The sequence below is a fragment of the Cinclus cinclus genome, chromosome 3, assembly GCF_963662255.1.
Source record: "Cinclus cinclus chromosome 3, bCinCin1.1, whole genome shotgun sequence".
Lineage (NCBI taxonomy): Eukaryota > Metazoa > Chordata > Aves > Passeriformes > Cinclidae > Cinclus > Cinclus cinclus.
The window spans coordinates 77734111-77760160 of record NC_085048.1 but is presented as its reverse complement, the minus strand read 5'-3'; the positions used below and the strand labels follow the sequence as shown (position 1 = coordinate 77760160).

At 36.4% G+C, this 26050-nt stretch overlaps 1 protein-coding gene across 1 annotated transcript; it reads left to right on the top strand.

The window, feature by feature from the left end:
* The first annotated feature begins 63 nt into the window (after positions 1–63).
* On the top strand, positions 64–24916 carry FEZ2 (fasciculation and elongation protein zeta 2). Its single transcript, XM_062489192.1, has 9 exons — positions 64–302; positions 1774–1882; positions 4921–5037; positions 6439–6583; positions 9278–9546; positions 11996–12076; positions 16289–16364; positions 18522–18587; positions 24772–24916. The coding sequence occupies exons 1-9, from the start codon at positions 64–66 to the stop codon at positions 24786–24788; spliced, it is 1119 nt and encodes a 372-aa protein (XP_062345176.1). The 3' UTR covers positions 24789–24916.
* The last annotated feature ends 1134 nt before the right edge of the window (positions 24917–26050 follow it).

Here is a 26050-nt window from a genome sequence, read left to right as displayed (position 1 = left end):
GCGCGCCGCCGGGAGCGCGCAGCGCCGTGAACGCGCAGCGCCGCGTCCCCAGCTGCGGCGGCTATGGCGGCGGCGGCGGCGGCCTCGCAGCGAGACCCGGGCGATTGGCAGGACTTTTCGGGATTCCAGCCCTCCCCGGGAAGCGGCCCCGAGGCTGCCTGCGACAAGGGCGGCTGGGGCGGCGGGGATCTCGGGGCGAAGCTGTCCCTCTGCTTCGAGCCCCCGCAGGCCCGGGCTGGCGGCGGCGAGAGCCGCGTTCCGCTGCGGCCGCTCACGGAGCAGAGCGCGCTGCAGGACGACGAGTGAGTGCGGGCCGGGGGGAGCGGAGGGGAGGCACGGCCTGAGGACGGGACAGCGCGGCCCACCAGCTTTGCCCTGCCCTGCCTTGCCCTGCCAGAGCGCTGCCCCAGGGCCTTGCCGAGCCCAGCGGGGCTTGTGGGCTGCGGGAGCGGATCCTTTCCCCGCCCCCGGGGCTGCCGCTGGGAGCCGCCGGGCCTCGGCGAGGGGACACGTTCGGCCTCCGCGGCGCGGGTTTGGCGTGCAGCCCTCCGGCTTTATCCCCCCTGACTGCCAGGGAAGCGTGTGAGCATCCCAGAGCTAGCGAGAAGTACTTGTTCCTGAAGTGCGGTGACCGTGGTTCGTATTTGTTTGGCTTCTTGCAAAGAGCCCGTTGTCTCAGTGCTTGAAATTAAACATACAGAAAGCAGGCGAAGAGCAAATCGCAGCTGCAAGTGCGATAGTTGTTTCGGTTTTTTTACCCCTGAGGAACAGAGCCTTTCTCAGCCACGCTGCTGTACAGTTTTTAACATTGTTTTACTAATATTTCTGTTTCTTATTTTATTGTAAATTTAGTCAGCTTATCTTCATTAAAAATACTGCAGTCTTACTTTAAGGTAACTAAAGTGCATGTCTTGTTCTAAGAGATGAATAACAAAAAGCCTGTTAGCAAAATACTAGATCTGTGGTGTAAACAGTGAGGTAAGTTCAGTGAGCCATGAATCACGTTGGGCAGTGATGAGGCTCTGTCTGCCCTTCTGTATCTGCCTCGGCCTTTCCTCTGACCTCCTGTGAGCCTTAGCTAGGCAACCATTCCAAACATCCACCCACAGCTTAGCGCCTGGAGGTAGGGCCTGGCTGGGGACTTGAGGAAGCAGTCTGCTCACAGAGCTGCTGTGGTTAAAGGCTGAGATGCTTCACCAGCACAGGTCTGCTTGTGCAAGCCTCAGGTTTGCATAGGCAAACCTCCAGGACAGCCAGAGAGGATGTACACTCTAGAAACAGTAAAGGCTGACTGAGGACAAGAGTGGTGCGCTGACCTCTGCAAGAGGACTTCTAGAAAAAAAATTAATTCTTCCAAAATTTTAGTCTGATCCATGCATTTTCATTTTCTGTGATAAATGGAAAGAAAAAAAAATTGGCCTCTGCTAAACAACTTTAGGAATGTAATTTTTAGCTCAGCTCAAATTTCGTTGAAGGAAAGGCTCATCCATCCCAGAAAAGATTTTGAGTGTAGTTACATAATTAGTATGGGAGCCAGGCCTTCATTTACTGTTTTGTTTCAATGCTGTGCATAAACTGTTGTTTTAAAAGGGAAGGGAATTATGTTGATCAAAAACCATTTCCCCATGGCTTTAAAACACTAAAAATATTGTCTGTAGGGAGGAAAATACAGTTACTGATAGAGATATATGATCATTAGGAATATGTTTATTGCTGATTCAGTTGCTGCTTGTTTTGAGGTCTTCATTTTTGTTCCTTTATTCTTTTCTCCAGGATTTGGAATGCCTTGACTGATAATTATGGTAACGTGATGCCAGTTGACTGGAAGTCTTCCCACACCAGAGCTTTGCACTTGCCAACACTGAATCTTGCAGAAAAAGGGGTAAGGTCTGATCAGCAGAAGTACCTTCTTTGGATCTTTGGTACTCAGCAGGGAAGTAAAACTGTTTACATTTGTATAAAAGAATGTGCTTATTAAGTGGTTTTAAAAATCAAAGAACCAATGATGTATGTTTGCATCTCCCTGGGTTGGAATAATTCAGGGATGGTTTTAGATGGCTCTTCATTAGAGCCAGAGCGTGATAGAAAAAAATTGTAAAATGTGGAAGTATTTCATGTAAAATCTTTCTGCTGTATGATTCATGTTGAACACTGGTCTGGTTAAGGGAGGAAAAGAGGCAGGAGTACTCTGATTTAGTGAATCCAGTAAGGACTTTCTGAAGTTCATCTAATTTCACAGTCTAGAGATGGCTTCTTTAACAAGAAAGGTGGCCCAGGAGACACTGAAGTGCAAGAGTTTTGTTTAGTTTTCCTTATTTAAGAGCTAGGATAGTTCTCTGGGGTGGGAACAGGGGATTAAGAGCTTCAGAGAATTTATAGAAGGGGTTGTCCTCTGATGATCTTAAAAGTGGATTAAAATACTTCAGGAAGAAAAGCTAGGAAGAATTCCCATCTCACAGATTTTCTGGGGAAAACTAGTGGCTTATCTTTTAAACATAGTGAAGTTCAGTTATGTTGTAAAACTATCTGAGTGTGCAACCTGAGAAGTGGGTAATGCTTTTACTTCTGCCATCCATTACATAATCAGCAGATGCTTTTTACTGGGACAGGAGCAAAGATTGTTCTACTGAAGAGGATACTTTGGGGTTCAGTAGAGGAGGGTGCAAATTTGGAACTCATTTTCTTGATTCGACTCTCATGGTTGTCCCTTGAATTTGACTTGTGTTTCTTCTAATTTTTATTGAGTCCTTGTTCAGATTTTATAAGTAGTTTCAGAGTAATTAAATTCTTAATTTATTTTAACAAAAAATACAACCCTGCCATGCTGTGACCTTGTGTCAGGGAAAAATGGACTGGAAGACTAATGGATTTCTTGATAAGGAACTCAGTATAATACATAAGAAAATGTTTGGTATAGCTTTTGTAAGTTACTTGCAGGAACAAAGTACATAAAAACTGTAAACTGGTGTTGCTGGATTAGAAAGAGTCTTAGATGTGCTGCCAGTAGAGAGAAAACCAGTTCATGGATTAGACATATCTCAAGTTTTTCCAGCTTTCACTCCACATGGCATGCCTTCTGATGTGTAAGGGCTGTGGGGAGCATTTGACATACTTTTCTTCTGCTGCTTTGTCTTCAGCAGTATTGCTGGATATGTGACAGCACATATGGACCAGCTAGTATCTTGTTTTATCTTCCTTACAATGGAAACTAACAGCTAAGCAACACTTCCCTGATGCGTTTGAAACTAATAATATGCTACCAAAATTGTGCAGAAAGCATTTCTCCTCCTGTTTTAGCAGGGAAAGATATAAGGTCAATAAGGCTGATTTGCCTGATCTTGGTTCCTTCACATGACAGGTCTGTGCACACTTTTATACATCTCTGACAATGAAAGAAGTAGCTGGGTAGAAGTGTTGTGCACTGTGGTACAAGGAATGGGATTGTGCAATTCCTTGTTTGTTTTGTTTTCACTAGATTACTTTTAAATGGATCATTCCCTGGTAGCAGGAGGACAGAAGGAGGCATGGAGTGTGGCTGGGTGGAAAGTCAGGTGTTTCTTTTAGTCCAGATTACAGCTGATGGCATTTTTGGTGGTTTATTAGACTGTGTTATCAAAAGGTATTAGAAGGTCTCTGCTTTTGGAGATGTCACGAGGGAAAGCAGATCTCCTTCTAGATAAACTTGTCCTAGCTTACTGTCCCATCATTGACATATCCTATGTGCATGAAAAAATATTTGAGGACAGCAGACATTTAAAAAATGTCAAATTTGATTGTGTCTGTGTAGTAGGTGAAGAGAGAGTCACAGTGGAGCCTTGTCACTGCACAGTTACGGGAATTCAGATTGTGGAAATAAAAGGTCGATGTTTGCCTTCATTCTGAGGGCCGAAGAAGTGCAAATTGTATGTTTTCCCCTAGAGATGAGCTATCTGGGGATATCATTTGCAGGCTCAAAAATGAATCTGAGAACTATTAAGGTTTCTGAAGAAACTGAGAAAATTTGAGGTATTGCAAGTAAAATTGAAAACTGATACTGTCAGACCAAGATCTTTGTACAGCCAGTCATGATGCTTGTAAATTAGCCCAAAGATCAGTTAAACCAGTTGAGCTCAAATGGCAGATGTTGGAGCTGGAAGCTTTGAGAGGCTTTTCTAGGCTGTAATCTAGTGACAGGCAAAGTACAGAAACAATTTTGTAAATAAACCAGGATATATCGCTGTGTGAGAGTGAAACATGCCTGACTTATTAAGGAGGGGACTTAGGTCTCATAGTGTATATGTATCTTTGGTTTGAAAGGATAAATATCATTGGTGGTATATATTTGAGAACAGTGTTGCTTCTCTTTCTGAAAAGACTCTGAGATATTCAACAACGCATGTTATTTTTAATAATCTGGGGTGATACCAGTGCTCTGATATCACCATTCAATATCAGCTCTTCTGAGCTTTTTTCCATGTCTTTTATTATGTGACAAAACGGAATCATAAAAGCACTTAAAGTAAGAGGTTTGTGTAACATTAGGCATTAGAGGCAAGTTTTTCACCTCACACCTTGACATTTGTCAATCTTCAGTGTAGATTTACATATTTACTTGACAGCCTTCCTAGTAGATATCTGTATGTCAGGGTGCATATGGTCTTTATATACAGACGTTACTTAAAAATATTGAAGATTGACAACTATTTTAATTTTGTCCAGCTGCAGTTTTGATTTCATTTTCCAGGCTATTTGACAGAAAGAACTATTGATTCCATTATTATGGGCCAAGATTCAGCTTCATTTTTAAAATTCAGTGATAATTCCCTATTTTTTTTTTGAACATGCATTTTGTTACATGCATTACATACATTGTGTTACATGCATTTTTTACTCTTACAGTGTATATATTTTTATATAAAAACACCTTTTCATGCTTTTTAGGTAAACGACAACTTGAACCTCGATTTGTCAGATGATGAAGAGCTGAGAGAACAGTTGGATATGCATTCTATCATTGTTTCCTGTATCAATGAGGAGCCGCTCTTCACAGCAGAGCAGGTAAAGTATTCAGCATAGACAGTGTTGTTGGTGTGGAATTTTTTTTAGTCTGTTCTTATTTTTTGTTGTTCTTGCTCTTCACTGTAGCTAAGCTTCTTGGTTGTTCTTTGTTTAGGGTTTCAGTAATGTGGGAGATATCATTATGTCATTTAGATTTGAAAAGTGTTTCAGTACTTCAGGTGAGGTTGATAATCCAGGGTCTTTAAAATCTTTGTATATTTCTTACTGTGAATTAGTCAGGAATGCTGCTAAATAAAATACATGTGTTAAAAACTATTTTCAGAATCTTAGTGGTATGGTAAAATTTGTAGTTTCCCAGCATGACTGTGTGGCAGTTCACAGTTTCACAGGGCTTTGTCATTAGCAAGAATTCTTTGAAGTTTTTGCCTAACATGAGGGTAGATCAGTGTATCTGTTACTAAATTTTCAAATTACTTGGTATCTGGAGTCTTCAAATCCATGGATTTATTTCAGTTATCTTGAAAATTGCTCTTCAGAGTAAGGTTAATGAGAGTAAGGTCTATTAAGATCCTACTTTAGTAAGCAAACAAATAATCTATTTGGTTGTTGCTTAAATGGTGAAGCAGTGGTAAAGCTGTGAGCTCTGATGAACATGGTTATTAACAGTACAGGAGACAGGACTGCTTGAACTGCCTTGTCTCTTTCTTACTGTCAGTTGGATCTCGGCACTGACTACAGCCTTTAAGCTTAGAAAAGTTGCTTTGTTATTTATTCGGATGTCTAGTTAAAAAATTTGGCCTGTAGAAATGTAATCATTTATGTGATGTAAAGTAAGCTATCTGTGCACAGAATTTCTATTGTCATACTTTCTGTCTGGCTCAGGTCTTATGCCCAGGGATGCAAATCAGCTTCAGGTTATGGTAGATCAGTTCAAAAAACTTCTCTCAAGCACAGTTGATTTTCAGGCTGTTCAGAGCAGCTCATTGGTTTTTCTGAGGTTTTTTAGTGAGTTTTTCTTTGTTGTTTTTGTTTGTTTTCATTTTGTTGTTTTTTTGTTGGAGGAGGGAGAGGTATTTGTTTTACATAGAGAAATGTGGTGAAGTAGGGAGTGAGGGAGGTAATTGATTTTTGTTGTCATGTCTTCCTTCAACTGAATACTCAGGAAAGATACTCCAGCTTGTTCTTTAATTTAGTTCTCTTAAACAGAATCATGGGTACCTTTGTATAGAAATAACCCCATAGTTTCAACACACTGCTTGTTATGCCATTTACTTGTTACAAGGTGTGATCATTCTCAGAGAGCAAGGATGGGGAGGAAATGTCAGTATGATTTTATTGATCCTCTTCCATGCAGACTTGGTGATAGTTTCATTCAGCTTAGCTTCAAATTGCAAGCACTTAATGTAGGAGGGTTTTCATAAGGGTTTTCGTTTTTCAAAGGTGATTGAAGAAATAGAGGAAATGATGCAGGAATCACCTGATCCAGAAGATGATGAAACACCCACCCAGTCAGATCGGCTCTCTATACTTTCCCAGGAAATTCAGACCCTCAAGAGATCCAGTACAAACAACAGCTATGAAGAGAGTAAGCAGTATTTATTTAGTATTTTTGGTCTTATGCTTATTGAAAATAGTTTAAAGGGTAAGTTTGCCACATATTTGATTCTTAGAATCTTCTTAAAGGTTCTTCTCTTTAAAATTCTTATTTCTTATGAAATGCCAGAATTCAAAAATAATTCAAAAATATTTTAAAAATGTCCTGAAATAATAGCCTAGATTTAGTACATAGAGGACTTACCTTTGTCCATTTTCTGATGACTAAGAACAAAAATAAGACTTTATAGAATTTCAATTTAAAGCAAATATTCTGAAGGTTGATACAGTGGAATGAGATTCCTTCATGGGTAAAGTGATAAGTTGGTCATTTTTTTATTAAACTTCATTATTTTCTGTAAAGTGAGATTGACTTTCTTGATGCCAGTACACTGTTTAAGATCAGCTAAATCTCTCTAAAGCTATTCAGTAAATAAAGCTTTAGCACACCTTTGGTACAGTTTCAGTCATTGCAACATATCTTGATAGAGAGTAGCACAAAAATAAGGCATCCATTTCTTTTTTACCCTATAAGGACCATGCATATTTTTTGTTCCTCCCTTTCCATTCCTCTTCAGAAAGCTTAAAAGTTAAAAATATAGATTTTATCTCCTACTCAAATTAAATAATCCGTGCTTCCCTATACAAAAGCCAAGGAGAAATTAGATGAATAATTTAATTGTAGTCAGTTGAATTATATGTAAAAAACTGTGACTAATCAGTTTCCCGATGGAAAATTTTGCTTAATCTGTGCATTTGTTGACATGAATTCTAGAAGGCAGGAGGGACACAAAGAGTATTTGATAGATGATCTTTCTACTGTGGTCTTTCTTAAGAAGTTTGACGCTTTCTTTCCTGTAGTCTGGGTCAACAATAGAAACTCTGTAGAAGATTCAGAAAACTAGCTGACCTCTTGTGGCATGACTTAGAGTTTCTGCTACATTGCCAGATTTATGGAAGAGATTCCAGCCATGAAAATGGTCTCCTTACTATCTCAACACATAAATTTCAGGAATGTGAAAGCAAAATGTATTGTGTTCAGCAGGGCTTCCTGGTTTTCTGACAGTTCCATATGTCTTAAGATTTGGAGCTAATCAAGCTTGCTCGGTACTTCGTATCATATCTATTTTGCTTTGTCTCAGGAGCCCATCTTGTCTGTTGTGTCTTTACAGTTTAAATGTCAGTCTCAACCAAATAATGCCTTGAGTTACTTTGGCAGATAATTTAACTGTGCTTCACCAGTTTCTCAGAATCTGCTTTCAGGTCACTATTTTATGAAAAGCTCTTGCTACCTATTTTTAGTGTGTGAAGGTGCTTCAGAATTGGTCTGCATCTGTCTGAAATTTTTGCAGGTTATTCCTAGAAACTATCTGATTTTTGTATGATAGATCAGATATTTTCATTCATTTAGCATCCAGAGCAGGAAATCATGTGTATTTACTTTTTTCTCGGATAGGAAAAGACATACATTACAGCAGTCCAAAAATAAAGCTCTGGTTACACAAGTGAGTTCTTCAGTCTGCTAAGTTTCAGTCCATGTAGTCTTCTGTATTTGAATTCCTCTGTCTCCACTGAGCTGCATTAGCTGAGTATTTCCTATGTAGTTTCAAGACTTTGATAATGACTACTGATCTGTCATCAGTCAGGACTGCAGTTGGGTAACCTACACCTATGTTTTTAGAACAATTGGTTTTTAGACTGTGAAGCTGGTTCTTAAGTGTTGGGACTCACAGGTGCACTCTATCAGTGCTGTTACAGTGTTTGAACAGAATGTAAGGCCTTAGCTACCGTGAAAATCTGGGGCTCCTTGACAAAGAAATGTCTTAAGAGGTTTCATTGCCTTCTCTTCAGTTAAGTAAGTGACAAGGAGCTTTCTCCAATCAACTTTCCCTGCTTGTAATTTAAGAGAAAATATTAACATTTCACTTACTACCTTTGATGGTTCTAAGAGCTACACTTTTTTGTAGTTTATTGCCTTATTTGTATTTTTCAACACTTGTCTGTACCTGCTTTCCAAAACAAAAATTCTTGTAGGTAGGATATTTACTAGACTAATTCAAAGAAACTAAATAATTGCAAGTACCTATGCAGTGTCCATAGACAGATTATGCCTGTCAGTGTAATCAGGACTAGCTTTTTCTCAAGTGCCAGATAAGATTATGTTCTTTGACACAGCAACTGCTGGGACTTGCCAGCTTCCTAGGTGTGGCAGACCTAAACTGGAACAGAAAGCAGTCCTCAAACATCTGCTCACTTTTAGCCCAAGCAAGCCTCAAAACATTTCCTTGATTGTAATTGCACTATCTGTAACGCACCACGCAATAGTTAGAAAATATGAAGGCCTTTTCATTTGAACAGTGAGTGCAGAGGAAAGTAATAGTTCACAGTTGTGTCAGAAGTTTAGCACTTACTCCAGCTTCCACCATAAACTACCAGCGCATTCTTCATATTTGCAGATTATCTCAGATTTCTCAGAAGTAAGAAGGAAGTTCAATCATCTTTTTGTTGGTAATCTTGTCACCACTGGGTTGTGTTTATTCCTTCAGGAATGTTGTTTTGTTCTATGTCATTTTTAAACTGAATTTTTTGTTTTGAGAAATTTCAGAGTACATTTTTCTTGTAACTCCCACAAGTTTTCTCATGCTTAAAATCCTGATATATTGCTTTTTTATGTGACTATTTGTAGGAGTGAAAAGATTGTCTGTTGCTGAATTAAATGAACTGCTAGAAGAAATTGAGACTGCTATTAAGGACTATTCTGAGGAACTGGTGCAGCAGCTGGCTCTACGAGATGAGTTAGAGTTTGAGAAGGAAGTGAAAAACAGCTTTATTTCTGTCCTCATCGAAGTACAAAACAAACAGCGAGAACACAAAGAAACAGCAAAGAAGAAAAAAAAGCTCAAAAATGGTAGTCCTCAGAATGGCAAACAAGAAAGAGGTCATATGCCTGGAACAGTAAGAAATTTTTTTAAGTCTTTATACATTTAAAGATTTTTTTTGTTTCTTTGCACTTGGGTAGTAGTAGTCCTAGATTATATTAAAACACCTGGTACTCCTGCTTTCATGCCTTCATTCACAAACAAGGTTTAAGCTCTTCCTATTGAGAATTTTTTTTTCACAGGGTCATATATTTTGCTCTTCTTATATTCAGAAAAGATTTTTTTTTACTGTTTGCAAGTCTGCCTGGAACTAGCACACCTTTCTTGCAAAAAATACTGTCTTTGGGTACTGCTCTGTGTTCTGTTATCAGTAGTCAAACTCATTTATGTGTTTGGTTTCACTGTGTACATTTTAGTTAGTCTTGCAGGAAATTCAGTACTATTGTTGCTGTAGTTGCACAGATATTTATTGATTGTGCTGCTTTCTAGGTAGGAGAAAAGTGAATTCTTACTCTGGATCTCCTAACCTGTGGCAAAGTTACTACATTCAACAAGAGACCGGAAGGAAGCCAAAGTATAGTGCATGTGTACAGGGTGGAGATAATTTGTTTTATTCTGTACAGAGCATAGCAACAAAAGGAAAAACATTTTTCAAGTGGAGTTGGATAAGAGGAGTCAAAGAACGAAAGAAATTAGGTTATCAGCTTGTAAATGCAATTTTTTCTGTCTTATCTGTCTAGTATAATTTGAAATTACTTAAGTGAGGTATTAATGTTTGAATTTCTTAGTGCCTCCTATGGAACACACAAATTGTGGTTTTGTAGGTCTTGGCTAAGTCCCAGAAGGAATGCTTCAGTTCAACATCAGAAGGTTTTAGAGTTTGCTTTTCAAATGTAAGGAGTAAACATTTATAATTAAATATTAATACTTCAGAATTTATTTCTAAACTTACAAGCATAAGACACCTGTGATATAACCCAAATAGGGTTCTGATCTCATCTGTTAAATGAGAGATGTTTGTGTGTGTAGCTAAGTTTTAGTGGAACTTAAGAAAGTATATGTCTGGAAGACCATACAAAACTTCCATCCATTTACAAGAGCGCAGTGAATAGTTCCTTTTTCCTTCCCAGTCATGGAAAGCCAAAAAGGGATATTCTGCGTAGAAAGAAAAATAATTACTTTGTTTTGAAACTTGAGTCCAGTGGTTCATAAACTGTTCTGGTTAGTTTAAAAATTAGAGACTTGAATGATGCTTTGAGGTATAACTTGCATGGTCCCAGGATAAGACATTTTCATATTTAGTCACTTCAGGATACAGATGTGTCAGTTGGCTTTCTAAGAGGGATTGAACAGACTAGCTCACAGGTGAGACTGTAGCTGCATCTGTGATTCCTTTGAAAACAGATCTCACTGTCATCAAGCACAGATTTAAGCATCCTTTCCCAGAAAGAGGTGCAAGGTTCAAGGTTCCTTTCTTCAACAACCCCTTTCTCCTCTTTTTTTTTTTTTTTTTTTTTTTTTTTGGGAAAGTGCTGAGAATGTGCATACACATGGTATGTTCTAGTAGCTTTGTGCAGACTGAGTTTCTGTTAATAATGTATTAAGTGATTATTTTTTTTAACTGTAATGAAGTCTCATTTAAAAACAAAGACTGGAAGTAAATTGTCATACTCTTAAGAAAATGAATTCTCCTGTAGATATTATAACTGAATATTTTTAAAAAGTAGGTATTTTAATTTTTTTTTGTCCTTGATACCACCTTTGGGTAAATCAATTTCTTTGACTTCTAAACTTTTACCTCCTTCACAAGGGAAACTGGGGAACAGTTAAAAATAGTCAGGGCTTGAAGATACCACTTCCTTCAAGTAGGATATCTTAAAAGAGTTAAGATGGTTTTGGCAAGATGTATGTCTTTACTGACCTTGTGTGCTTTAGAAGGTAAAAGAATACTGTATTCCAGCACATTTTATTCCCCTCACATAAATAAATACATTCAGATAAACATGCTGAGCTGTGCTCATCATACTGCCCTGTGTCAGCAGTTTTTTGGGGTTTTTTTATTCCATGCAATGGAGCTTGAAATCAATATGGGTGTATTATTATCTAATTGTGCATATTCTATGATATTACAGAAAATAGGGAATACTAATTGTTGTTTCAGTTGTGGAAAAGGACACAAATGTTAGAGTGGATTTTACTGTGAGCTGAACTTTGAAAAATGCTGTTTTTTTACATTTCTGAATGAAAGTCATAAAAGGCAAGTCTCCATTATCGGGTCTGCAGTGTGAAGATTTTGTTGGAATGAATTTTGATGTAGAAATACTGCTTAACTGCCATTAGAAGGTTTGCTTTTCAATTAAAAAAAATAAACTAGGTGAATGAAGAAATAGAAATGTGCTGAAATACAACTTGGAGGTTGTCTTTGCCATTTGTCTTTCATAGTTTTGATAAATGCTGATTAATAGTCTTCTGAACTTTTCTCTGTCCCTTTTTTTTTCTTTCTGCTATGTTTTCACTGCTTTTAGCGCTTCAGCATGGAAGGGATCTCAAATGTCATACAGAATGGCTTCCGCCACACGTTTGGAAACTCAAGTGGAGAGAAACAGGTGCTGGGCTATCTTCTCCCTTTTTTCTCATTCTTTGCCTGCACTTCTTGGTAGGAGCTGAGATCTTGAAAATTGACAGTAGCTGAAGATAAATGCTGGGACAGGAAAAACAATGATAAAATGCTGGAATCTCTGCTCCTTCCCTACCTCAGGTTTCTGATTTCCTGCAGTCTCTTTCTCTCCTCAGCAGCTCAAGAGATTCAAGACTTGATACCCTGATGCACTAAGCTAATAACCCGTGTTTCTTAGCCCAGACTAAATATCTGTTTTAGCATAATGCATGCTTTAGATACATTGCACGTCTATAAAAATCTAATAACCAGTCAAAGAATGTGTATCAGGTTACATGTAGCATTTCAGCCTTCTGCATTAGCAACTTGCATAATGAAAAAAGGTTGTTTCTTTTTTCTTCAAATGTTAAGAGCTGATATATCTAAAAACAGAGTAGCACCTGGAAAACATATGGTCTGTATTGTCTTTTTCCTTTGAAAACTGCATGATCTTAAAAGTAGCCAGATATGTGCAGTGCAGATTACCAATATAAAATACACGATCTGTAGGCAAGTTTGTGTCTTTTCTTTGGCTATTTATATATTGAAATGTAGAACAGAGAGACAGCTTCACTGGGCATCATATAGATGTTGTGTGTACCTTGGAAGCCAGATTCTTATGCTTTATTTCAAAGTAATAGCTTGCCTGCTGTTTCAGCTCTGTAGTATGTATTTTATTAACTACATTCCGAATTTTAGTGTACTGCTAATGCTTATGCTGTTGTTTAGTCTTTTGGCACGCTACAAAATATTGGTATTTCACATTATTTAATGTGCACCTGCTATTTCAGTTTATGCAGTTTTGTCAGAGGAGTCCATCAGAATTATTTTTTTCCCTGGTGAGAAGTCCATTGAGGCAATAAATTGACAGGCAGTTTAGAAGTTAAGGCTGATTAGGCTTTTGTCTGGAAGATGAGTGTTGTATCCTGCAGAAGAGTTTGAGAGGTAAAACAACTCCTCTCAAGTCATTCTGCAGTCATGAGTCTAGAAATCAGACTTGCTTACTTTCTCAGGCAAGGTGTATGTATGAGATTTTATGAATACATTGATCCAGTTATTGTTTGTCCTCAGCTTTGGGGATCTTGAACACAGGCACAGAGCTTACCTAACAAGAGTTTTTATCACTCTGTGTTATCACAGTACTAGTAAAGCTGTATCTGTGTGTTGTTTTGTTTTTTGGTGGGTTTTTTGTTGTTTTTTTTTCTTGGCTATCATTACCATAAATTACAGCAATTTATACCTGTATCTTTAGGTATTTTAAATATGATATATTTTCATAAAGTGAGCTTATTTAGACATGTCACCCCATCATACTTCTGGTTAAAAGACTTTCACTGCCTCCTATGTAGACATAAATAGCACAATCATATGTTAAAAATAACAGTGATTGAATAACTCTTCCAGTCAAATTTAAGGTAATTTACTAATGTTATGCTTTACGTTGATCATATTTTTCTCCTGATTTATCTTTTTCTATATCCTTATGGTTATGAGCTTTTTTATTCCCCTTCCTGTACCTTAAAGCAAATCATGGAAGTGATATGAATTTAAAATGAAATACAGGATAGAAAGGTAGAAAAGATACCAGCTCTGTAATGATTTATGCCTGGAAGTCTTTTTTTTTTTTTCTTCCCTATGGCATTTGTTTTCTGTTTGAGATGAGAGGGTTTTGTTTGCTTAGGATTTTTTGTCTCATTACCAAACTCTGGCCCTGCTTTTGAGATACTGGTGTGATCTTCTTGTTGCAACAAGTTGCAAAATTGAACAAGTATCAAATCTTAAGTTTCTTAATGCTGCTCTCGCAATATAAATTTGAGAGTTTTTTCCAGGGTGTAATTATAAACTCACGCTCAGGTGTTTTCTGCTAGCAGGGAAGAGTTAGTTAGAAATCTGGAATTGTGATTTAAAAAATGCAAGGACAGACAATTTTTGGGTACCTTGGAAGCCAGAAGTTCCTACATATAAGGTTACAAAGTAAAGAAGTTTGACAAGTTTGTAGTTATTTCAGAACTCTTTTCCATTTCTTAACTTTAATGGTATTTGCCACCTTCTACTACCATCTTATAGTGGGTACTTCTCTTATTAAAATCTTAGTCCCATTTTCTGTGCTTGTGTTTGAGACATAAGTAAAAATTACTTAAGAGATTTTCACCATGTAAAGAGAAACTTCCAGTGGGAACTCCCTTTTCCTATCTGATAATATGGTCAAAAAAAAAAAAAAGACATTGAAATGTTGGTAGCTCTTCCTGTGATCATATTTCCATAAAATTCAAGACAGTCATCTTCATTTTGATTTTCAGGCATATCAAGCACTTTTCATAGGTGGTGAAAAATGGCAGTGGGGATTGCTGCTTTATTATGTTATCAAATCTGCTTCAAGAATTTAGAGGTCACAGCAGATTTAGCGCTTGGTCTTGTCAGTAAGCTACACTTCAGTCACTCCTTCATTCTTTTCTTAATATGTTATCCTTCACACAGCCATTCAGGAAATGTTTTTATACTGTTATTATAGAGACTGATTGTTACGGCTGCCAAGTTGATGAGTAGAAGGAAAGTATTTTTGGAAACTAAGAAGTTCCTTTTTGTTGTTTTTAATTGCTACTGTTAGAGAAGAAAAATGGAAGGTAAAATTTAAAGGAGAAGGGAAGCAGGGTTAGTTGATATTTGGTAGAGTGAAATATCCTAGTATATTATTGTCCAGGTAAAGGGCAAAATGCCACTTACTTCTGAAGGCTGGGAAAGGCAGCCAGAAATCTGATTTCTGTGTTAGTAGATCCACTTTCATCTCTACCATTGGCAGATTCATCAACTTTATATCTAGGTATCGATTCTGTAATTTCATTAAGAGCGCAGTTCTCTTGGTGATACTTGTTGGTTACATCTCCTGGAAAAGAAATTGAAAATTGATTGTTTCCTGAGAAGCATTGCATACTTTGCTGTGCTGCGTGGACATGAGAAAATGTGAAAAGAAAAGGGAGGGAGAAAAGCACGCTATGCTTGCAGAAGGTCTCAGGGAGGTGTCAGTGCCACGTGGACAATTGGTACAGTTGGTTAAGTGCTGCTGAACTGAGTCTGTTTGGCTTTTAGGCAGATGATGTGGCTGGGTATGAGGTGCATGCTCCTGCTGCAAGCATGGCAGTGGTTGTAGCTGCACGTGGCAATCCTCAGCCTCCTGCTGCAGGGTGCAGCTCTTCACCATGGGCTGAGTTACACTTGGCTCTCACTGAAGGGCTGTTACCAAGGAGGAGACCTTGTACCTTGTTTGTAATGTGTTTCCTGCTTGTTGCCTGGAGAACTTCCTAGGTGTCGTGCTGAGTGAGACGTTGGGGGTTACATTGCCTACTGCCTTGTAGCTGTAAAACCAGAATAAAGTTCCTTTGTAATTCTTAAAAATTGACTTGAGAGAAGTTTTAGGAAGCTTATTCATTGGGGAAAATTCCAGCTATTTTAGTACTTTTGAAATTCTGACCTGTAAGGAGAATATGTATTCATATAGACTGCAGAGTAAGATGTCACCTAAAATGCATATAATAAAAGACCAACAGGGTTACATCAAGAATTTGAAAACTAATCTTAGTTGTGCGGCAGGTATGAAAATCTTGAAAGATTTAAGAAATTTTGTAGGGGTTTTTTTTGGGAGGGGGTTGTTTTTTGGGTTTTTTTTGTTTGTTTGTTTGGGGTTTTTTTGTTTTTTTAATTTAAATCAGACAAGAATTAAAGATTTCAGTCACTAGAATTAAAAAGGAGTAGGTATGAAACTGTTAGCACACTCAACTATTAAAACTGACAATTTAAATAAAATTCTGTGTTCTGGGGTATTATGTTTCATTAGGCTTGCCTTGTTCTTTTTGACTGGAAATGTATAGCAGCAGCAGGTGAAAGCCATTTGTTTCCATTTTCACCTAACTGTGGGACAGCATCCTTCTCTTTGCAGAGAAGACAGTTAGCTGCATGACTTCTAGTGGCCACATAATTTGGAAAAAAGGCCAAACCACTTGGTTTCTGCTATAAAAGCTCTGAGATAGAAAGGTAAAATCTTAATCTGTTCTGAAATATGATCATTTGTGGCTAGCAATTTCAATTGCTGCAATTTTTACAAAACAATGCAAACAACAAAGTTGCATGAAAGGACTATCAAGTAACTGTGTGTTTCATTTGACAGTACTTAACAACTGTCATTCCTTATGAGAAGAAAAATGGACCCCCATCTGTTGAAGATCTTCAAACATTAACCAAAAGTGAGTGTTTGAAATTCCCCTGATCCTTTCCTCATTGTATTTCCAGTTGTGGCTGCTCAAAGCCAATGAATCTATCCAGTTCTCTCTTCCCCCTTACCCTAGCACATGTATGTAAAGATGCATGATTTTAACCATAGGTTTTGGCCAGCTTGTTTTCTGAGCCTTCATGTTAGCTTTTGTATGAAACCCTGAAGGCCAGAAACCTGCATGTATCAGGAAGCAAATATTCCCATGTTTTGATGTTGGCTGCATATCATATAATTTGGTCTTACTGTGCCTGATGTATCCCTGTTTGTTTACATTTGCTTTGCTTTATTGAGGTTATTGTAATGACTTTGACAAAATGGAGTGGATGTCAAGATACTTGTAATGATTGCACTTGATTGCCTTTAAAATAGCCTGCTTCTCTCTGTGGTTTTGCTGCGGGGGGGGTTGTTGTTAATTAAGTTTGATAATTAAGAATTCCAAACCTAACAGAGTTTTGACAGTGCTTTGAATTCCCTGTTCTTCACACCTTTTTTAGGCCAGATCCTCAAAATTATTTTAAGTTCTAAGTCCTCTGGTTATTTGATTTTATTTGGCTTTTTTTAAAATTCTAATTTACAAGAAATCAAGGTTGTATTTTAAAAAATTAATTATTAAGGTGGTTTAATACAACAGAGCATCTCTAGGAGTCAGTAGCATCTCCTTCATTGGATGTTTATAGGAACAGTTTAAATATAGATGGTAGAGTGCATCAATGCATTTGATCAGATCTCAGTGGAGAATCTCACTGTCTTTAAGGTGATTTTCAGCAGAAGTTCTGTGATTCCACAGGTAGCTGAGAGGTGGTAAAGGGCTCATTGGTTGTTTTCTGGAAAGAGAAAAGAAATATTATATCAATTCTAGAGTAAATGAAATGTTTAAGTAGGAATTAAAGTTCCTTTTATTTTTCTACAGTAGGCAGCCTTAGGTGTAATTTTGTATTTACTTTGTGACAAAAGATTTCTCATTTAATGTTTATTCTTGCAATGAAATTTTATCCTCTTGCCATATTTATTTTTCACTTAACACTTTTAAGTGCATGTTAAAGCCTCGTGAAAACGTTTTGTGTTGTTTTGTGGTTTATTAAAAAAATGTCTTGCACAAATGCATTGTAAAGGCTATTAAAGGTATTGATTTCTGTGGGCTGGTTAGAACTTGATCCTGTGAGTCAATTGCAGATTTGTGACTCACTGTCTCTGCTGTTAAGGCACGCAGTAAAGCAGGTGTTTAGGGTTGTTCTGTTGTTTTTTTTTCTTTCAAAGCTTGATATTACTCCATAGTTATGAACGTGTCTTACTTCAATGTAAAAATTGAAATAGAACACTTGTTATAATTTGAGCTTATAGTATCATATGAGGAATTTGGAGTTTATTAAATACTGCTTTTCAGTAGAATTGTTGTATTTTTGCTTCTCTCAGTCATGTCCTGAGCACTTCATAAAGAGTAGTCACTGTTTTTCTTTATGTAGTGATGGACAGGCTTGTATGTGTCCAGTCAAGTTTGTCCATGTGTTTTCCTTCTTTAGAAAAAGGCAAGATGGACAAGATCTACTCATATATGTAACAAAATGTCATTTTTGCATTATTGTAAGTTAATGCCAAATTCGGTCATATAGTTAAGATTTTTTGAACCTACAGCAGATGACATTTACCATTTTGGGGAGGGGAAAAAAGCACCACTAATATTTCCATAGAATCATTTGCAGTATTTTTCCATTACTTGAGGTAATGATCAAAGATACTAAGTAATGGAGCATACTTTTCTGTCCTGAGATTTCCAGCCCATCAATAGTTGTTAGCATACTTCAGTTTTGGCTGTCATGACTTTCTTTTGGTGAGAATTTTTTATTGGGAAGAGGTGCTTGTTGTTGTTGTTATGACTGATAGCATTTTACTGTAATATTAACCACATGAATTGGGACTCTTGCATCCATGAACAGTGGGGCTCAGTGAGAATTACACAAGAGAAAGGTAGAGAGGATGTGGTGTCTCCTTGTATCTTCTCATCTTTCAGTTAAGAGATTTCTTACATCTCATAGTAGTATCTCCATGAGTAGTTGGAACTGCTTCAAGGTATTTAAGTGTTGTGTGTAATTTATGACTGAATATCTGATTTTTTTTTTTCATACTTTAGTTCTGCATGCCATGAAAGAGGATAGCGAGAAAGTGCCAAGCTTGTTAACAGACTATATTTTAAAGGGTGAGTATGCTTCTCAGCAGGGATTTTATTTGATTCTAAATCAACTTAATTTGCATATAACATGCATTTGAAAATAGTGATCCTACAGTATTCATGAATTATGTTGTCTTTCAATCAAACACAGCTCTCATTTATGTTCTGTTTTGTGCAAGCATTCTGAGCATACCATTCATAAATAAGACACGTTTATTTTGTTAGTGTTAGTAAAATATTAAACGGCTGAATGACATCAGCAGGAACAAAGGAGTCTGGCTTATGAAGTGAAATGGGTATGGTTAAAATTTCAGTTTTCTTACAGATTTTCAGTAATTGGAACTCCAACTGCCCATGGTAATAAGGCACTTGCTATGCAAAGTACTTACAGCTTCAAGTGTTACCTTCTAATCAATAATAAAAAGTATTTATTTTACTTATTATAGCTTATTCAGCTATTGTTTTAAAAAGTTTTTGTATGAATCATTTATTTTCCAGTCTTACACATTGACTGTGTTTAAAGAATGTCAGACATTGAAAAATATTGTTTGCCTTAGCTTTAAGAAGTTGTTTCAGGTAGTTTGCAGGTTATTAAATTATTTTAAAATGTTTTTCGTCTGACTTCATTTTTACCTAGATCTTTTTAATGCCTGTGTTCTTACTTAATTCTTGGCATATGAAACAGTTTTCTTAAGTGCTCAAAATTTAGTAAATGCATCAAACTCCTGAGATCTGAACAAATACCTGTACAGAAGGATGATGGATGCCATTTTGTTTGCCACCAAAATGTTTACAATATTCTACTTTTCATAGGCTGCAAAAGTTTTTCTCTTCTTTTGGTATCATGCATTCCAAATCTTATCTTTTTTTTCAAATGTATTGTATTTTGACTTAACTCACTCCATATGATTTTTAACAGGTTTTGTATTTCTTACACAAACGTACAGTCACACTCATAATCTCATATCACAGATATTTTGAAGTATTTCCAGGTTTAAGTTATGGATGACATATAGTGTGCAATCACTTCAGAAAATCTGAAAAAAGCCATTCAGTATTCTAGAAGCTCCAACAGACTTCCTGTTGAAAGAGATGCGTTTCTAAGTTTTGTGTAGGGCTGGAGAACTACCACATATAATAAGAGTGCAGAGATCCCTTCAGTTGATTCCTTTGATTTTTCCATTGTTTACTTATTCTTTCTAAAAATTCTTCCTAAATTAGACAGATGTGTTTGCGCGTGAGCCATGTAGAATCACGGTCAGGTTTTTTTTAGTGGTGATGGCACTAAACCATAGTTTTGTGAAGCAGAATCTTTGACCCAAGAGGACGTACTGTTGTCTGTAATTAAAACTGTTTGCTCTTCATAATACATCTGGTAGTGAGTGACTGGATTTAACAGTGCCCTTCACAGTGTCTGCTCTTATTTTTAGATGTAGCTATCCAGAAGAACTTTAAGATTACTGGGATATTGAGAAGAAGCTGGCAGCTTAGAGAAGTGGAGAAATCTTTTTTAAAAGCAAAGAAGGCGTATAAAACTAGATTATCTGAACATATGAGAGGATGATTTAGAAAGCTTGAACTGAAGTTTCTTCCTGCCTCTTGTATGCTCATTACTTAAAAATCACCAAGGATGTTCTACTAGTGAAATGCAACAATTGCAAAAACACCATGTATTGAGTGTTTTGGATTAAACAGGTCATCCATCATATGAAAACACTTTTATCTTAAAATTGTGAAACACAAATTGTAGGAACATGAAAAGTAATCATATCACTCATAGTGAAAGGAAAAGGCAATTTTCCCCAGCTACCACTTCCTTAGTGAACAGAACCAAGCCTTTCTTCACCTGGTGTGGGTTTGTGTGCTCAGTGGCAGACAGTTGTGAGCACAGAGCTAGTGAGCATAGAATTTTACTCTTCCTTTCAGTATAGCCTTAACTAAGCTTCATATGCTGTGTTGGCATTATGTTAAATATTTATAACTCAGCTAGCAGTGTTACCTTGTACTGTAGATTTATTCTGTGGCACAGGCAAAGTCTTCCAGCTGTTTCTGAAGTTGTAACCTATTGCTCTTTTTCTGAAAAAAAAAAAAAAAATTCTGGCCTGAAACTCCCGCAAGGCTTTCATGGCACAAAATACTCCCAACCACCAGTCTGTTGTCTGGATATTATTTTTATAGCTTGTTAAGAGGAGACTGGTTGAATTCTTCACAACCACTTAGATCAATTTTCAGCTGAGCTTTAATACCTGAAATTCTAACCCATTTCTTATATTCCAAAATGAAAGGAGTGACCTACTTTTTGAGGATTCTTCTCTCTTCACTGTAAAGATTAAAAATGTCTTGGCAAGGTAAAAATCTTGAAGAAGATTTAAGGTTTAAATTTGTTTTCTGAAAGAAATTCTGAACCCAGTGTTATAATCCATATGGTATAGTGGTAATTCTATTCATTTTACACTGAATGGATTTTATTGCTTTTTCTTAAGCTTTAATCAAGAAATGAAATTCTGAAATGTGTGAATTATATCAGCAAAGGTACTTCATACTTGTTAAAATCTCTTAAGTACATGTTGCCACAAAAAAAGCAGTAAATTACATATGAATTAGGATATGTGTAGCTTTATGGGAAATCCAGTTTGGTGTGTGACTGCACAGTGGTAAAATCTTCTTTCAAACTTTATATTCTGTTTTACAGAACAAAAAAAAAAATCTTACAAACATACTTTTGATTATTTTTTTAAAGCAGTACTGTCTTGCTGTTCTGTGGTATGTAAAAAATTAGGATATGTAGTCTTATGTGGGTCCACAGAATTATTAGTAGACTTACCCAGATATTACTGGTCACTGTTGAAAAGTCTTGAGAAGTTACTAAAATTGTTCAGAGGCACGAACTGAAGTAAAAATGTCAAGATTATTGCCAAAGAATTGTTAGTACAATGTAAAGGAGCAAATAGAAGAATGCTCTGAACATGGAAAGGTGAATGGAGCCATAACATAAGGCTGACCATAACTGTTGATGTAACATGGAATCTTGCCACATGACTAGTGTTCTGAGGATAGTGAAACAAGTTCTTTTAATTCCAGTGTGTCTTGTAGAATTCACAAATTCTGTGTTATCTTGAATAACTTGAACTAAATGCCCAATAATTCAGAAGTTTGGATCATGTAGGAAGACACACACAGAACCCCTCTGTGTGTGTTGTCTAATACTCACTATTTGGATTTAATAATGATTGAGTAAAGTTTTTTTATCAAGTGCTGAAACTTGAAGGACAGTTCTTCAGCCAGATTTGCTGTTGACCTTCTGTGCTATCGTGGATCATTCCTGAATTTTTTTTTTTTCATAACCAGCTAGTCCTTCTGAAATGCTGGAAGTAGAAGTCCTCAAAACATGGTGTGTGCATATCCAGTGTAATAAAGAAATTAAAAATAAGAACTCGGTGCTTTTCACCTCTATATGAATTTCTCAGTAGGATTATTAGTTTTGAAACTAATTCTGGTGCTTGCTTTCTTTAAAGCATCTTCTTTCCCCAATTTTTACTGCCCCCTTGTGTCCCCCAAAATATTAAAAAATGTCATCATTTTCCTTGTCATGCTTAAGTCCCTCTTTCCAGGGATCCTTTTGCTCTCCCCTGGATCTTTTCTGTAAGGAATATCTCCTCAGAGCTAAGTATCCCAAAGCCAGCCTAAGTACATACACTGTGAAGAGTCTGGTACAGTGTAGCAGTTTCTCTTGCTCCTGGTGTTCTTATTGCAGCCTAAATTATTTTCAAGGTGGTATTTTTCCTTTTGTGAGGTTCTGTTTGTTTTTACTTCTCAGTGTACTTTTCAGTACATTTCTATGCTGAACTTAACAGTAATGAAAGGGAATTAGTGATTTGCTGTGCAAGTGAACTCTAGTTCTCCCACTAGCATGTTAGTCATATTGTATTTTATAGATTTAGACTTAAAGTAGATGGTAACATGAAATTGATCAGCATTTGCAGTTATGCTTAATTTTTTTCTGATTGTATTTTAATATATCAGTATTGTTGTTATTATAATATTTTATCACCAGGAGTCATGAAAGAGAAACTGGGATTTGAAAAAGGGTAGGATAATGAATTTACTGAAAGGGAAAGAAATACCAAAGCAAGGCTGAAATTCTTTATCCTAGAAAGCACACCTCTGGACTGAAGCTGGCAGCTTAGTGAGGTCGCAGTGTCTAAATGCTGTTTGTTCCCATCTTTCTATTGACCCTTTTTGATGGTTGAACTAATACAATGTGATTTGAAAACACAGTGCTTATGTTCATTGAAAGGCCTAAATAAGCTAAGTCTTTTGTGCACAAGTTAACTGTAAAGCAGATGGAGATATTTGTGTCATACCTTGTAGCTGCATTGGGTTTAGGTGTTGCAACAGTAATAAGAACAATATCCTTTGATGAAAGTGTTTGTATGGACAGTGCTCATTGAAATTTTACTTTCTTTTTAAAGCTTTCAGTCTTCTTGTGTGTGTAATCTAATGACTTTCTGCATAATGATTAATCAGCCAAGTACAATAATGCAAGTAGTACTTTATATATATTATAAAAATTAATATTTGTATTATTAGTATTATGTATATTATATGTAGTGTAGTTGCATCTGTAGTCTTTGCAGTTTGAAAGTTTAGGTTGCTTTCTGAAGAAAATGCCTCCGTGCAGTTGTTTGCCTCTTCAATCTCACAAATAATAATTGCCAATTTCAACCCCACAAGACAGAAGCAGGTATTGTGGGAGTAACAGAAGTACTGTAGGGAGCATCTAGGTAGGAGAAGGACTGAAACTGCTGTGTGCATTGAGCTGATGGCTGTTGCCTTGAAAAGCCAGTATCTCCTTCAGACTGATGTATTCACCTTCTTGAATGCCCATACAGGGGCTCCTGTTTCTCTGGGGGCATGAGAGCATGGGCAGGGTCTGCAGGGATGGAGTTCACAGCAGGTTTAAAGTAGAAGCTGAGGACAGCATTGTGGGAAGGCAATTGTCTTGTTTTATTGTTATATGGGTAGTAGAGCATAACTGACAAAATCCAGAAGCAAGAATTCTATAATTCAGCTATTTCCAGAACAATTCAATAATATATATGAAATGTTAACCACTGTATACACAGAATTAAGTATTACTTAATACTTATTAGGGTAGGTTGTCTGGTATCACTTCTAGACACATTATTTCAGGATTACTACTTTTTTATCTCCAGTTTTTTACAAAATGTGACGATTTAGCTTTGTGTACAAAAATAATTTTTATATAACTATTACATAAAACATATAAGTATGTACTTACAGCTGAAATTATTGCCTTTGAAATCAGATGTGTTATTACAATAAACTTTATAAGATGTATTTACTGCTAAGGTTTTTGTTCTTTTCCAGTTGTCCTCAAACAGTAATTGTGACAAAAATAGAGGGCTAAAAATAATTTGCTATACATTAGTAGTTAGTAAAATGCATGAAGTATCTAGTATTGTTTTCTTCTTTTTTCTGAATGTAGATGTCATGAAAGCAGAATAATTGCCCGTCTTACTCCTTGGTATTTCATACCTGATCTTTCAAGTAAAAACTTATAATTTTTGTGTTTTAATGAAGCAAGAATGTACCTTGTTCTATCTTTAAATTATGCAAGTATTTCAGCTAATAAGAGCATATATTTTCTTGCCTTTAAACTTTGTTTTATTGTTACACCTGACTTCTTTATTTGCTTTTGTGTTGTGCTAGCATTGGTTTGAAAGCTGGATTGCTCTGAGGTTTGTGTCTTACATTGAAACAGGAATGAGAAACACATGAAGGACATGTCTTATCTTGCCACTGTGTGATTCTAGTACACGCACCAGAATTAGAAAGTAGAGTTAGAATCTCAAATTGTCAGTGCATATTTTTAAAATATAACTGCATGCATCACCTGTTACTTAATGTTCTGTTTTCTGATATAACACTTTAAAAAGCACTATTTAAGACATGACCTTTAGTTAACTCATTTCTGGATAATATTAGTTAAAGATAGTGGGTTGTGTCACTTCATTACCTTTTGAGAGAGGCTGAAAACTTAATTGCCAGTTTCAGTTGATTACTAGATTTTACTGTGTTACTAATAGGGTAGAATCCAACATTTAAATATTTTAGTATATACCTTACATTTTTATGCAGACCGACTTCACTGATATTTATCAATGTGTATTTGTGGTTTTTCTTGCAGTTCTGTGTCCTACATGAAGAGGACTGCCTTCAGAATTAGCCATGTTCCTTTCTGTGATGAGAAGCTTTCCTTGGATATAACTCATAGTATTTTTTCATAGTATTTTTTGGCACTATACCATAGTATTTTTTGGCACTATACCTAAAGCAGTATTCATTTACCTCCTCCGTGTGTGTGGATTTTCTGATCCTACACTAAGTCATCTGGGCATGACAACTCATCAAGTTTAACTTAATAATGCAGTGAACTGGAGCAGGGAACAAACATTGTACAGTTTTACTTGCATTGTTCTGACTTTTTAAAGTCTGTTTTTACATTGTATAGCATGTAGTAAATCCTCCTACACATTTTGTTGTTGGAAGGAAAGGTAAACTTTGAACAGTGTAAATAAAATAAGCCTCATTTTAAGGAATCCATATTTAAAAGAATCCTTAGTTTCTAAACAAAGGTGAAAAGAATTATGTTAGTCAGACTTGGAATTTAAGATTCAAGTGAGTTCTCCAGGACGCTCCAGAAAGGTGTTTGTGAAAGTCAGCAATCAACAGTGCTTTGTAAATGGTAGCTTTGAGCTATACAACAGATTTGTTCATAGATGAACAAATCCAGATTTCTTGGTTTGACATAAGTAATTGTGTGTTATTAGTTCTTGGTATTAACACAAACATCTGACTAATGTAACACTTCATGATTGGTTTTATTTTAATTAATAATGTTCATGTGGCTTAGATATTCTCCCATATTGCTGCTATAATTTTACCAGTTTTAAAAGGTGTTTGATCTTAATGAAAATGCTTCAATATATAAACATTTCAAAAGGCAATATCTTTTTAAAAGTACATGTACAGTTTGAAAAACTTGCACCTGGCTTCCGAGTTAGTATTATATTGAGATGTTTGTTGTTGTGTATCTCTGAATTTTACTACAAATATCTCTTGTAAATTGTGTGCACTGTCTCCTCTGCAATGATATACCTGCATTAAAACAGATGAGAATGTATTTTATAAATCCTGTAAAAGAAATGTACCCCATAATCTCAATTTTAAATACTTGTCATTTTGCCACTCTAAAAGATGAGATTGAAATGTAAGGAGTACTAATTAAAAAAAAAACCACACCAAAAACCCTACTTTTTTCTAGGTTGAATTCCTATTGATTCTTCATCCAGATATATATACTGAATATCTAAAGGTATTGGAATATGAGGTTCTAAAAAGATGAACATGTTTTCTTCAGTTTTTTTCCATCTGAAGTCTTCAGGGGTTTTGTTAGTTAAAGAGAA

Excerpts from the sequence above, each read along its gene's own strand:
- FEZ2 (XM_062489192.1), top strand. The coding sequence starts at position 64 with ATGGCGGCGGCGGCGGCGGCCTCGCAGCGAGACCCGGGCGATTGGCAG. Across the intron at positions 303-1,773 it reads AGCGCGCTGCAGGACGACGA|GATTTGGAATGCCTTGACTG; the intron begins GTGAGTGCGGGC and ends TCTTTTCTCCAG. Across the intron at positions 5,038-6,438 it reads CGCTCTTCACAGCAGAGCAG|GTGATTGAAGAAATAGAGGA; the intron begins GTAAAGTATTCA and ends CGTTTTTCAAAG.